Genomic DNA, 14,831 nt, shown 5'->3' with positions numbered 1-14,831 from the left:
TCACTATCGCTCGCTTACAAGTTCACTTACCTTTGTGAGACTTCGAGCATATTGAACCAAGAGGCACACCACGGACCTGAACAGTGGTTCACCTTAGATGTATTTACTACTCTCCTAGCTTCTTGCACATTAGGAGGGCATTTATTTTGATATCATATAGAGAAGATGTCTCTGTTTTATATGCAAGACCACACCGTGGTAAAAACGCTTCCAAGAGATGTTCCTAGATTAGCTAGAGAACCTGGTGCTCCGACCAGATGAAACATTTGCGAATCTCATAGCGAGAACAAAGGAACTAGCGGCTAAACTCCCTGGGCAAGCAAGGGACTTCATGGTAAAGAAGTGGGCGGAGAAGCCTCTTCCCAAGGCTTCCTAATAGAAGCTAAGAGAGTCTCTGAGTAGAGCGTGAGAGAGTATGCAGAGATATTGCGTGTACTACTTACGATGGTACACAAGAATAATGAATGTACTTTTTTTATGTTAGGGTAAGTTTATACATGGGAGAAAGGGCCTTTACACCCAACAACCTCCCACTTAAAGGCCCAGAGTGGTACCTTTAAGATAACCAACTCCCACTAATTGTATGCAATGCTCATGCTGAGCCTTTGTAAGACTTTTAGTGAGAACGTATAGAGGGTTATCTTGGGTTTGGATCTTAGTCAGTGTGACAAGACCATCATCCAAGACCTATCATATGAAATGGTACCGAACATCTATGTTTGGTACGTGCATGAAACATGGCATTCTTAGTCAGGCATATTGCACTTTGGCTGTCACAACCAAGTACTGGAGCACGTGCAGCAAGACCAAAATCCCTGACCAGACGGCCAAGCCAAATAGCTTCTTTGGAAGCCTGTGTGGCTGAAATGCTTTGGAACACCAAGAGATACCTCACTAGCTAAAGTGAAGACATTCCCACTGGTGGATTTCCTAGTGTCAAGATCTCGTGCCTTATCTGAATCACATAACTTATGTAATTCTAGTGTACCTTTTCCATAGCATATACATTTCTCTTGTGTACTGTCACATGACACATCCCAACCCTATGTGTCCGTGGACAAGCTACACCATAGCAGGGTTTCCGTCAAGTCCAGTCAAGTTAGATTAGGAGTGATTTGGCACTTTTGTGAGTCTATTCGTAGACCGTGTAGATGCATATCCTCTGGTTGCACACTGCATAACCATAAGCATTTCCATCAGATTCCATCAGAGTCAGTTTGGGGATTCTTCAAGTGACTTTATCCCATTTTCCCCTATTTTTGACATTTTTCTCTTATTTATTAAGTGACTTTTGTTGGGTACTCAGTAGGGCAAATTGGGTAAGTTAATATATAAGCAAACCCAAGTTAGCACAAATTGGCAGATGAGCAAAGGCACATCAAGCTTCCCCAAGCAACAGGTGTCCCTCCCTCTCTCAGTAAGACCCTACCCAATCCCTTGGCGAGGCCACTCCATCAACCAGCGTTTTCATCATCGCTATAAGGATCCATCCCCTTGGCGTTTTCCAGAGCCAGCCATCGCCATCCCATACCTCCTCTTGCCTGGCGTTTTCACCTTCAACTGGCAGCAGCATCAAGATCTCACTAACGCTAGCCATACCTGCAATTCAACAGCGAATTCAGCCATAAAAAACGCACCTCAGCCTGCAGTCAAACCAGCGTTTTTACCATCAGTTCAGCCCCTTGAAAAACGCAGCAACTCTTCAGCGTTTTCAGCTGGCAACAGCCATTTAAAAACGCAGCTTGAACCATTGATCTCAGCGTTTTATTTCAGCGTAGAAACATCAGCAAAAACAGGGATTTTCAGCCACCAAGATCGCCCCGATTCTCAGCCCTTAAGCCCTTGTGGACAACAAATACCAGAAGACCCAAATCAGCCCTAAAGTAGTCACCGTCGTCGTCATCGACATAGTCCGAATTGCATCAGTACATTGCATTCGCATTGTACACCTTTGTGCAATCAAAGTTAGACCACTCTTGCCGACGAGAGTGGGGCCTTCGGAGGAGGGTTTTACAACCTCTCGGGTGTCGTATCTCTTCTCTTTCCTTCTCTCAGTCTCATTCACTTGCACGCACAATATCCACTCACTTTGTTCGTGATCATAGCACTCTCCATAAGGACGGAAGGCTCTCTCCTTCCCTAAGAACTAAAAGGAACCTTGAGCAATAAAGATCACTAATCTTGAGAAAATACAACATTCATTCCGCTGCACCTTACATGTACTTTCTTCTAAGTACCGAAAGATGCATTTCACTGCTTCCCAATGTGGCTTGCCAGGATTAGACATAAATCGACTGACAATTCCCACCGCATGAGAAATGTGAGGCCGTGTGGCAACCATCAAAGATCCACAAGCTGATGCATAAGGTAAACCCTTCATAGCATTTGCAGTTGCATTATCTTTTGGACAATCAACTTTGCTAAGCTTTGTATGTGGTGGTAAGGCTTAGCACCAACCATATTAAACCTTTTAAGTACTTTGCCAATATACTTGTCTTGAGAGAGAAACAACATGTGCTTCTCTCTATCTCCTTCAATCCGCATGCCCAAAATGTGTTCAGCTGCCCCCAAATATTTCATTGAGAAGGTTGAATTTAGTTGCCTTTTAAGAGCATTTATAGTATTCTTATGATTTTTTGCAATCAACATATCATCCATTTATAAGACTAGCACAATAAGGCTTCCATCATCAACCTTTTTCGTGTTTGAAGAGTGCAGCGAGAGCAAACAATACACAAAAGGTAGTCATCTTCACCACTGGTGAGAAAACTTCCTGGAAGTCTATACCTTCCTTCTGTGTATAACCCTTAGCAACCAACCGTGCTTTATACTTGGGCTTCCCATCAATACACTTTACTTCGTAAACCCACTTGTTAGGGATAGCTTTCTTACCCTTAGGCAAAGGTACAAGCTCCCATCTATTATTTGCATACAGAAAATTCATCTCGTTTTGCATAGCAAGCTCCCACTTTCTCTTGTTTTCACATGATCGCTCTAGATAGGTGATCCGCCATAATGTGATGTTTCCCCAATCAAAGAACCACCTCAAAAGTTGAATTCTTGGAACAACAATGACCAACGCCAAACTCTGCCAACAACTACTTAAGCAGGTAGCGAAGAGCATGATGATTAGTGATCACTGTGAAATGCACACCCTAGAAGTAATGGCGAAACTTTTGAAGAGCATATACAATGGCTAGACCTTCCATTTTAGTGGTACTATAGTTGCACTCAGCCTTAGTGATCAGTCGGCTAGAGCAGTCGACTTTCCGAACAGTCATGAAGGGGTTGACATTTTGGGCACTAGCTTTTGATACAAGAGTTGTCGGGGCGTCCGTATTTAGTAGCAATTGCTTGGGCCTATATGCCTTTAAATTCATGGCCTTGGGAGCACTTTGCAGATCAATGTTAAAGTGAAGGCAAAGTCATCCAACATGTAGAAGGGATACAGTTCTCCAGTGAATTAACGTCTGATTCAGAGGGCAATATGTATGCAAGTTCAGTAACAATTGCATAACATAGGGCCTTGGCCGAGCAAGCGCTATGAGACATCATCTTTTTTGGGCTTTTTGGGCAAGAAATCTGCTTTCTTGGACATGGCAGCCAGAGGAGCTCTTGGTGCACAAATGGATCTTATAGGGTGCCTAGGGATCCTACGGCAGAGGTACAGGCGGCGATGGACTTGATGACTAAGAGATGCTTAAAGAAGAGATGCTACGGCCATAGAGAAGATTGCACAGGGCTATGCTAGGCATGTACAGAGATCCAGGTGGATATCCTATTAAAAGGATGATCGACAAGATGCCTCGAGAATTTGGCACATCATTTGTGCTAGAATCAGCCTCATTATCAGGCCGATGATGCACAACCATTTGACGCCCATGTAGGCACCAAAGGATTTTAGAGATGGAGGCGAGAGTTTGAAGCTCGACACTTTTCAAGGTACTCAAGATGCGAGAAAAGCTTTGGTTTTTGTACAAAATATTGACGATGTAGCACAAAATGAAGGTTCTGCTCTTTGTGGTGAGGGTCACCTCTATGTGGTATGCTGAAGCTTCACTCACTCACAAGGTGCATTGCAAGACATTGGGTACAAGATAAACACACCATAATGGACAACTAAAAAAAGCCTCATACCACAACTGATGAAAGCAAAGAACTCGGGAGAAGAACATTGAGAACTGAAAGGATAACACACATTGTGTACTTGCATTGTCCTAAAGATAACTACAAGACCAAGACCACGATTGAGCAGCATACACAACCCCAGACCAAGACTCAGGCACAAGTGGGGTTGTAGGCTGAGGTGCATTGGCTAGGTGCAATGAGTGCTTGGCTGATTGAGCAAAGACTGGGACGAGTAGTATCAAAGGTGTGTGTTCACCTTGGACGAGTAGCACCCAAAGAGTGTGTAGCAGGGCTACAATATCACTGACACCGAATAGGCAATTACAGCGAGTCACACTTGACGGACATTCTCAAGCGTAGCAGGAAAAGTGTGTCGTGCCTTCTATAGTGGGTGCTCCTGAGTGCAATATGCATGAAACCTCACTTAACAAACAACTCAAGGCACAATGATAGACTCAAAATACCATGGAACTTGACTAACTCATGGGACCGGTACAGACTCTGGCTGGTAGCACACTTAGCTCCAAGCCAAGGACTCACAGCTACAATGGGGGTGTTGAGGCTTGAATGTGGAGGGAGAGTGCTGATGTGCAATGCATGGACACAAGACACATGACGCTAGACCATAGAAAGTAGATGATGCATACGACGACTAGAACCTACTACGCATATATACAATCACCACAGGCTATCTCTAGAGTGTGGTGGTGGTGATCTGGCCACGATGTCAACTAGACGACCACGCGTATCAGTGCCATGTGGGATTGCCAAGGCGTTAGTGTGAACTCCACACCAATTGTAACTAATTGCCTGTCTTGTACAAGTGACATTGTAGCCTTGCTACAGGTCCAAATCAGTTGACACTGTAGCCCTTCGATAGGTTGCCCGCCACAACAACACGTCTCGATAAGAGAACACACTGAGAACTGCTAAAAATTTCCAACATCTAGAGTCCATAACCATAGAGGCAGATAGACTAGATTGGCTCTTGAGTCTTCTAGACAGTTAGCGATGCAGGGAGATGCATCATGTTGGTATGCGCAGATGACCTCATGGTTTCAGAGGCATGGTCTCAGCATGGATAGATTGCCTCCTTTTCAGTATTCCCTAGATGCACCCTCCCTGCCAGTCACACGGACGGAGATCACTAGACTCATTCGTCAGGATCTAATACAGTTGGACACCAGGAGGACATGGGTAGAGCCAATGTAGGAGTTGGGCACGAAGATGGCTTTCTACAAAGAGCACCTTCTCCAACTTTCGGGAGATGGGTTTGTGACTCGTCCGAGCTACATGGACACTCATTTGTCTCATGGTCTGCGATGTGCTATTGGTCAGATGCGCACATCCTCACACCAGCTGGAGACTGAGACGGGTAGATTCAGAGGGATACCGCCGGAGTCTAGGATATGTCAACTATGCGGTAGAGAGCCAGAGACAGAGCTACACTACATATGCCACTGCACTGTGTATTATGAGATACGAGGGCGCTTCCATTGCTTATTCAGGGAGGGTTTTGGACCCCTAGATAGAGTCATGAGGTATCAGGATCAGAGATGCCTTGGCTTATATCTACTTGAGCTACACCAGCATAGAGATAGTCTATTGAGGAGACATGGAGCATGACAGTCGTAGAGACAGATCACAGACTTCTTTGGATTGAGGGAGCCAAGAGACCAACCACCAGCACAGGGTTGTACCCGCATTCATACGAGAGGCACCCTCATTGACAGGGCGACTGAGCTCGGGAGATCGAGACGACCACGACCGAGACATAGGAGCACACTCCATCGACGGAGACTCCAACAGAGGATCAGAGGCATTCTAGCACGACACCCAGATTGTCATTGAGGGCCTATTCTACATTTTCACATTTCACATTTCACACTTCATTTTCAGTTTTCATTTTTACTTTCAATACTTTTTATACTTGTACTTTAGACATTGTATTAGATTCACCACTGTGTATATGATGGTCTCATAGGTCATTTTGGCCTTTTGAAGATGTTAATATATCATTTCATTTCATTTTCTCTCTCTCTCTCTCTCTCTCTCTCTCTCTCTCTCTCTCTCTCATATTGTCCCCCCCCTCCCCTTTGCCCCTTTTTAGTCCTTTTGTGCTCTTTTTTGTACTCAGACATTGTATCAGATTCACCGCTTGTAACTTTTTGGTCTCAAAGGTCACTTTGGCCTTTGTACTCTTTTCTGTACTCAGACATTGTATCAGATTCACCACTTGTAACTTTTTGGTCTCATAGGTCACTTTCATCTCATGGATGAGATAGAGATTTCAGGTGTTGTTAGCACTTGTTGGATGTTTTGGGTTGAAAGATTTATGGGAGTTTTAAAGGGGCTCGTTCTACAAACAGCACGACTAGAGGGTTCAATGGCGGAGGGATGGGTGCTTGGAGAGTATTACCATGTTCTTCCCCCCAAGAGGGGGAGGAGGTGAGTGGAAGAAAGAAGACAGGGGAGCAGAACTTTCAGCACCATGCGCCAAGGAGAGAGGGCTGGAGGAAGTAATGGGACATGCAAATGGTACGGCTCATTCAAAAGCATAGTCCTCGACCTCTGCCTTTTAGCAGAGGGTACGTTAATAGATCGTTTGATTTAATTTCTCACTATTTACTGAGTCATCAAGAGATGCCACGTGGCAAGGCTTACCGTGTCCAAACGTTTCCTTGTTTCACACAAATCTAACAACACCGTTCCCGGTTTCCAGGCCTTGAAACGGGGTTTCTTGGTAATCATGGGATGCAGCCAAGCCACTCATCTAGATCTTTCCTATGGCTATATCTTCAGTTGGTGGATGCACCATAGTCTCATCATTGATTGATTCTTTAGTCTCAACTTTTACTCGAGTCAAAGTGTGGTACTCTCCAGAAGTGTTGTACTAGTCTGACTCTTGGGTTGGCACCTCAGTGCACCGCAGCCTCTGCACACCCATGTACTTGTACCCTGAGTCCTGATTTGGAGCTGGGTGTGCTGGCAGCCAGGCGTCAATCCTGGTCATGGTCTTGTAGTCAAGTCTTGGGCAATGCAAGTTCAGTGATTGGTTATTTTCTCAATGTCTCAAGTGTTCTACTACTGTGTCCTGTGGTGTACCTTGACTGTCTTGCCGTGTACTTGGGTGTGAGTGAGGCTTAAGCATACTACACAGAGGCAACCCCTCTCACAGAGAGCACATCACTCAATTTCTTGCTCGGATTGCTATAAGAGGCATTCACATGCAAGTCTTTGGAGGAGAAGTTGGTTAAGGTCATGATATTGCAATTGAGTGTGACATGAATGTTGTCATTATCTTTTTCAAAGGAAACCTCTGACATGGTGTTGCACCACTGCTGTCAGCTCCACCAATCATATTTATCGAGGGTCTCTTATGCTCAATATGGTGCCGTTAGAGAAATTTCTGGGGCCTGGGCTTAAAGAAGTGTGTGAGACATATCATTTTATACTCCATCCTGTAGTAAGTCTTTTTATCCCACCAGATTAAAATGAAAATGAACCCCCAGGTATCATTGATTAGCGTAGTTACCCCTAAGTGTTTGTATCACTGTGCCCTTCTTGGAGAGAGAATGTAATTTTTCTTGTATATCAAAGCTTCTGGCAATCTGCAATGTAGTCCTCGTTGATCTTTGGCTCAAGATGGCATTTGGTGCTCACATTCTGTCTTGGCTCTAATTTGTTGCACTCTCTTGTATCGATCTAAATCTGATGACATGAAGTATGCTACTACTGATTAATAGTGCTTTGAGGTCATGCAACAAATTTATAACCATGTGTTTTGTTTCCAGTGGTACTGTTTGGATGGTCTTCTGTCAATACCACTATGGAAGGTGGCTAGTGCTGGAAATTTTGGAAAGCAGGATACTCCTGCTCTTTCTGATTCTATCCTGAAAAATGTATTTTTTGATGCAATAAGCAGGTACCCAGATTGTGATTAAGTCTCTTACAATATCTGTGCCGTGTTTTTGCCTTTGGAAAGAAGTATGATGTTTAACAAAATATTCTGCAAGGTTTTGTAATTTAATATATCGAAGCTGTTGCCATTTGACCATCTATCAAAGTGCGAGATTTATTCTTGTTGACATAAGCTCCCTCTTTAAAGCTTAGAGAGTGCAGGTGATGTAAATATGCTGCCACTTCTAAGGTGTGTGAGGTCGCTATTATATTGGGGTGTCCTGGGGCGACTTGATGTATCCGAGGCTACTAGTGAATCAAAAAAAGTGTTAGAGGTGGGAAGAATCTGTTTTTGACCGTTGACAAGGCTGAGAATGGCTTGACTAATCATTGGCTATGTTAGGTGGTCTGGTCACTGGTCAGAGCTGCTTGGACGTCTATTGCTGATTCTAATAAGAGGAAGGTCGCATCTATTGCAGCCTTTTTATCTGCAATTATACATCCCAGCATTTTCCACATCGTTTCCATGCATGACAATGATGGAGATGCTGGGCCTCTGAAATGGGTAAATTGATCTTAGTTGAACCAGTATGAACCTCCAAATGCTAGCGCAGAAAAAAATACTACTGATTGATGTCGGGCAATGAGAAAAGCCTCTTTTATGTATTGAAATGAATCGCAATTTTTTTTTTTTCAACCTGTCTTATGTTCTCTAGTTCTCAGTCTGAAATTACTCTGTACTTTGCTGCACAGCTTCTTGGCAATCTTCTTGACCAAGGCTCTCGAAGTCCTCGTACGATGAGGCTCACTTCAATGCATGTGGCTGGAATGTGGCTAAGATTTCCTGCCATTACGCAGTATTATATTGAAGAGTTGAAATTGCTCTCTCTTCATGGTGGAGGTGACGTCCTCTTTGGAAAATATTATCTGACATGAATTCCAACAGTTTCACTCAAAATTTGAATCTTATGATATGCAGAGAGTATAGACGAAGAGCTAGATGGGCAAATCTCTGAAAATCTGCAAGCTGCTAGAGAGTACCTTTCCCTGATGCAAAGTTTAGATCCTGAACTCATCGAGGTAATTAGTTTCCCGGAGCTGTGATGCAGTATTGGAAGCTTTCTTTGCATTATTGTGGATACGTTTTTCCTTGATGACGTTGTCCTAAATTGTTAACCAGTTCTTTGGTTTTGTCAGGAGTTCAGGAACTCGGAACAATATGTTCGTGTTACTATAGCTGTTCTGATTCATAAGCTTGCAGAGATTGTTGACAAGGCTCGGATCTATAAGGAGTTAGAGACAAGGCAAGCTGCAGTGTATGCCTCAACTTGTGGCATGCAGTTATTACTGAGCTTACTGAAGTCTCTGGTAAGTAGGCAGAATAGTTCTGGATGTGGTTGTTAAAAACTTTTCTGGTTTACTGTACATATTGTTACCTTCAGCTGTTCAAGCCTGTAGCACTTGTATAAAACTGATGGTGCCATTTAGATGCACATGCAGGAGAGGATGTTAGTAGTAAAGAGTTGATGGCAGTGTTAGACCTGATGCGTCAGACATAACCACTTGCACAGGTTGAGACCCTCACATTATAGGATGCTAACTATATACAGTTGGCAGCCTTGGTAGAGGTGACAGCTATAGCCATGATGTTTAGCATTTTGATTTGTACCACTGACTACTGGAAATAGTATGTTGGAACATGTCTTCTGTTAGAAGTCATTGACCTGTGACAAGCTTGGTTAGAGATAATGGAGTGGGTTATCATTGGGTATGGAAAGAAAAATGTCATTATCTTGTGTGAGGGAAGAGTGGAATATCCTACAAGTAGTGACTTTCCTTTGAGAGTGGTAGCTGAGGTAGAGGGGATTTCATAGTCAGGTCAGTTTCTTTCATATGGATTTGTTCCCTGCTGGTCGTCTAATGGTTGGCCACTTATATTGTAGTACGAGTGTGAATAGAACTACTCTGTTCTAGACTACATCCTTGTGTACTCTCATCTTCATGGAACATGCTGCTCACTGTTGCCTCCCAGCATTTGGTATGAGAGCCTCTCCCAGTACGATTCCATGAATCCACGTGGAGTTTTGTTGAGGAGTTGATCTGAAGTTTAATTCCCCATTCTGAAGCTGTTTTTGTCCTCAGCATCTTGATTTGAGCAACCAATCAGAACATTGAGCAATCCCTCATCGGTCGGTGGCGAATCTCGTCAATATCCGTCAGTACTCTGACTAGGCGCCTCGCATGTTGAGCTAGGGTGATCCGGATACTCTGCTGCAGCCTCCTCCGGTACGGTCAAGCCCCCTGTGATAGTGGTCGTCTGGATCTCCCTAGCTCAATCACCTGATGGATCAACGTACCTGTGGTGTGGGTGCATGATCTGAAGCTGAGATCTGCTGTGGTGAGAACTCCTCTGGCTGCTCATTGTCTGGTGTAAAGAAATCTGTGATCTGCCGCTAAGACTGGCTCTCCCGTGATGTCCTCAGCAAGCTCTCCTTGTGTCTACGCAGCTCGAGTAAAAACAGGCCTAGGCATCTCTGGTCTGGGTATGACCCTAGAAAGTGGTCCGAAAGCCTCTCTAAACAAGCAGTGAGACAATCCACTTTCGTGGGCAAAAATGTGTACAAAGCATCTAAATGACACTGCATCCCCTCCGAAAGTCAGAAATCAAGACAATATCATCAGCATATAACAATCGTGGGATCCATGTCCCTACTAACTGTGCTCCTCTATCACCATCCCTCCCAATGTAGTCAGCAACCTCATTCACATACATGCCAAATAGTGTAGCAGATAGCGGACAGCCCTGTTTCACCCAGATAGTGGTGTGAACCAAATCAGAAATCCCCTCTGGAGTGCGTACATGCCCCACTACTGAGATGTATAGAGCAATGATCCCCCAAATCAACTCTGTGGGTACCCCCATCTCGTGCAGCCTGCGCATCAATCTAGCTCTGGGCTCAGTATCGAAGGCTTTGCGGAAATCCACAAAGCAACAATAGAGCCGTCTCCCACATGATTTCCCCTCCTCAATAATGGCTTTGAGTGTTTGAATATGATCAAGAGTAGAGAAACCTTTCTTGAAACCCGCCTGTCTTGCTGCCCATTCACCCTCTCTCTCTGCCCATCTACTCAACTGCTGCTCATGGATGGATGGGTACAACCGTGTTAATGTGTGTCCAATCATGGTAGTGCGATAGTTCCCAGGCTCTATAGGGTCCCCTGATTTGAAGATAAGTACGATAGTAGACAGGATCCAAGTATCAGGTAGGCCATCGCACATGGCACGGTTGAACGTCGATTCTAGAAGCCCTGCAAGCAGTTCTTTGGCATGTATAAAGTGTCCTGCTACAGGCCATCGTTACCATATGCTCTCTTGGATTTCATCCTATCAACGGCTTTCTTTACCATCTCGGCGGTAAACAACGCACGTGTGTGGGCATGGCTCTAGCGGTTCTGGAAGAGGTGGCTGCCCCGAGACTGTGTAGAGAGATGATGCATATTGACCCCATGCCTCCGTAGAAGTGATGACTGGTGGGGGAGAATGGCTATGGAAGTGTCGCCATGCTTGGTGTGAATCCTGGCTCAAAAACAACTGGTATAAATCCTGCTGTAGTCGAGTAAGAAATGGCCTCTTCTTCCGTTGTACCAAAGGCCGAGAAGATCCAGCAGGACATGATGTACCACATAGTAGCCAACAACACTTGATTGGCCACTACAACTCTGCTTGCCAAAGAGAGCCGTGCAGAACTCCAATGAAGCAGTTTCCTCCTAATGGACAGGAGGAGGGGAGAAGTTTGTTGCTCTGAGGAGAAGTCCAAGGCAACATAACAACCTAGATAGCGTACAGAAAATCCCTGGGGGTATCCACGTGAAGGCCTCACCCGGCGACCAATCATACATAGGAGCACTGCCAACCCAAAAAGCCATTGTCTTCTTCCATTTGATCAGTGCTCGTGATGCACAACAAAACAACTCAAGAGCGTGCTCACACTTGTGCAAATGTCCTCATGGCCCTCCAAGTACATGGCTGAGTCCTCTGCAAACTTAGTGTCAAGTAGCTCTTCTCCCCTAATAGGGAGCTCTAAACCACGCAAGCCATGCTCCTGTGAAGTCAAAAATATGCTCATCGCCTTAGCATAGAAGAGAAAGAGGAAGGGCAGAAGACGGCAACCCTATCTAACTGAGTGTGTGAGCTTGAGGCGTTCCCCTCTTCCCCATGCCAAGAGCACCTGACTGTGCGCACATCTGTAGATGGCTAACACACCTCTGATCCAAGCATCTAAGAACCCCATCGTGCGTAGAGTGCCTTCCAAGAAATCCCAGTCAACTCTGTCATAAGCCTTCTCAAAATCGAGGAGTATCACAAGATCCCCTCCTTAAAGACGCGCGAGGGCATACAACTCTGTTATAAGCCTTCTCAAAATCTAGGAGTATCACAAGATCCTCTCCTTGAGGACGCGCGAGGGCATATGCCTCCCAAAAGGTGAAAATGTTGTCAAGGATACTACGCTTCTTGAGAAAACCTGTCTGGGTCCCATGTATAATGCTCTCAAGTAGTGGTTGAATCCTCAAAATCAGAGTCTTAGCTAATATTTTGTAGGCTGAGTTGAGAATGGTGATCGGTCGCCAGTGCCGAATCTCATCCAAGGAGCCTCCCTACTTGGGAATAAGGTATATCAAGCCCTCACTGATGCTGTCAGACATCTCTCCAGTGTGCAAAATGTATTGGTATGCGCTACAAAGATCCGAACCAAGTATGTCCCAGTACTCCAAGAAGAAGCTGGGAGTCAAACCATCCTCCCCTGGACAACTACCTCAAGGCTCAGGGGAGCGCCCTGAGGACCTCATGGAGCGCCTTTGGCTAAAGAGGCAACTCTAGTCTCTGGTGCATCTCCTTAGTAACAAGGCAAGGCATCTGTGTCCAAACCTGCTCTCGACATGCATCCTGACGCTTTGACTGTGGCTCCTGTGGCTCAGCTAACATCAAATCACGGTAAAAGTCATTAGCAACTGTATGCCTATCCTAAGGCTATGAAGCAATTGACCCGTTGGGTCTCCTGAACTGGCTGACACTGCTGTGCGCACGGTAGGGCCCCACCGTCTCAAAGAACTCCCCAGTAACTCTGTCGCCCACCTTGGTCCACTGAGATACCTGCCGTTGAAGGCAAACTCATGACACCGCTCCTCAATGCTAGTCAGCTCCTCTCGAACTTGCTGGCAGCTCCATCTGCTCCTCCAACCCAGGACAGTCTGGGTGATACTCCTGCATCCGCTGTAAGAAAGCAATGCCCCGTCGGAGACGCTTCTCCTCCTCCCTAGCTGCAGCCAAGCGAGCTGCAAACTCCTGGAGGAAGAAGCGCCTAAGCTTAGCAAGTCCAAAGGCCACTCTACTAGCAAGGGTGCCGTGAGTGCCCGAACTCTCCGTCCAAAGTGCCACCACTTGCTCTCTGAGCTCTGGATCCAGCAAGATCCTCTCAGGGATGCGCAACATTGTGCTCCCACTCCTCTGTCTGTCTGTCACGGTAAGAATCATTGGTGCATGATCTGGAAGTAGTCCCCGCTAGAATGCAAATAGATCCTCCCATGTCACAGATGCTGTTACTGGCAGAAGCGATCTATCCGAGATAGATTCACTTCTCCTCCTCCGCACAAAGCCTTCATGCTGCCAAATATCTGAAATCATCAAGGTCATATGTAAGCACTCCCAAGCTCCCAACTCAGCCCTGTGCACAGTAGCATGGCTACCTCCAATCCTATCTGAGGGGTCCTTCAACATGTTGAAGTCTCCCGACACACCATCGCTCTGCATGTGGCAAGGACTCTACAATATGTGACCAAAACTCAGCTCGTGCACTTGCCACATTGGACGCATAAATGTTCATGGAAGCCCATGAGGAAACCATGAAGTTGCATAGTAATCCACTGGGCCTGTCTGGCATAATAATACCTCTGCCCACAATTGCCGGCTTCCATGAGTCCGCAAAAGTCATATATACCCCTCCTTGGATGCCTCTAGGCCCAAAAGTAGCTGATCAAAATGCTTCATAAAGACCATGCAAAATCTGATCACATCGCCAAGTGCGGCTCTCACAAAGGTGGTGCTCTTGAAGCATAAGACTGTCAATCGTACCACCCACAAGGCATCGCTGAAGCTCCTGATGCAAGCAACCCGTGTGACACTGAAATTGGGGTCCACCTAATCCCTACACATTCCATGAGACGATCCTCCTGGAGTCAGTGAGAAAAAAATGATGTTGCAACAATAGCCAATCTCGCTATCTTTGAGGTCAGCGTGGATGGGGAGTAATCCGCATTAGAGCAACCCCTAGATAGTCATGACTGTAGAGTCAATCCAACCCAAGGCCAAGATGAGCGTGCCGTCTGTCGAGCTACATCCCCTATCGAGGAGTCCTCATGTACATATACATAGTAGGGTGTACTCTGTGTGTCAGCAAAGAAGTGTACCACGCATCTTGTTGTATCCGGTGGTGTCACAGAGAACTTGTCCAACGGCCACAGAGTTTGTATCAAATCTGCCACTTCCAAGTCTCTCGTGTGATGAGAGAACTCAAGAGCCTGAAGCTGAAGCTAGTCCATCACTGAGTTCACAGTCCACTCAATCTGGTTCTTGCCACACAGTGGGAAGGAGAAATCAACCGATGTGTCCAAGGCTTTTTCCCCTCGAGCTGCTAGAAACAATACATGGACTCTGAAGCAAGCTGCCTCAAAGTCAGGAGAGGATCACCGTGAAAGCGTGTGAAGTCGTAAGCGAAGAAGTCCCACCGGCGACTGATGTCGAAACT

General features: G+C 45.6%; 1 protein-coding gene across 5 annotated transcripts in view; it reads left to right on the top strand.

Annotated features, from left to right (window-relative positions):
- LOC147457218 (tRNA/rRNA methyltransferase (SpoU) family protein) overlaps positions 1 to 14,831 on the top strand; it is a 241,074-nt gene that overhangs the window by 84,351 nt on the left and 141,892 nt on the right. For all 5 annotated transcript variants that reach the window (XR_015188091.1, XR_015188090.1, XM_086512176.1 and 2 more), the window contains 6 exons: positions 7,923 to 8,053; positions 8,237 to 8,363; positions 8,432 to 8,593; positions 8,782 to 8,929; positions 9,008 to 9,108; positions 9,226 to 9,396. Coding sequence is in view for 3 of the 5 variants with exons in the window: in XM_086512176.1 (XP_086368302.1) it covers positions 7,923 to 8,053; positions 8,237 to 8,363; positions 8,432 to 8,593; positions 8,782 to 8,929; positions 9,008 to 9,108; positions 9,226 to 9,396 (840 nt within the window). In the remaining 2 variants the exon portion in view is untranslated. The remainder of the gene's footprint in view (positions 1 to 7,922; positions 8,054 to 8,236; positions 8,364 to 8,431; positions 8,594 to 8,781; positions 8,930 to 9,007; positions 9,109 to 9,225; positions 9,397 to 14,831) is intronic.

This window comes from Adiantum capillus-veneris, chromosome 5 (genome assembly GCF_014529385.1).
Source record: "Adiantum capillus-veneris isolate H3 chromosome 5, ASM1452938v2, whole genome shotgun sequence".
Taxonomy (NCBI): domain Eukaryota; kingdom Viridiplantae; phylum Streptophyta; class Polypodiopsida; order Polypodiales; family Pteridaceae; genus Adiantum; species Adiantum capillus-veneris.
The sequence above is the reverse complement of the archived record's forward strand: the minus strand, read 5'-3'. Positions and strand labels throughout refer to the sequence as shown.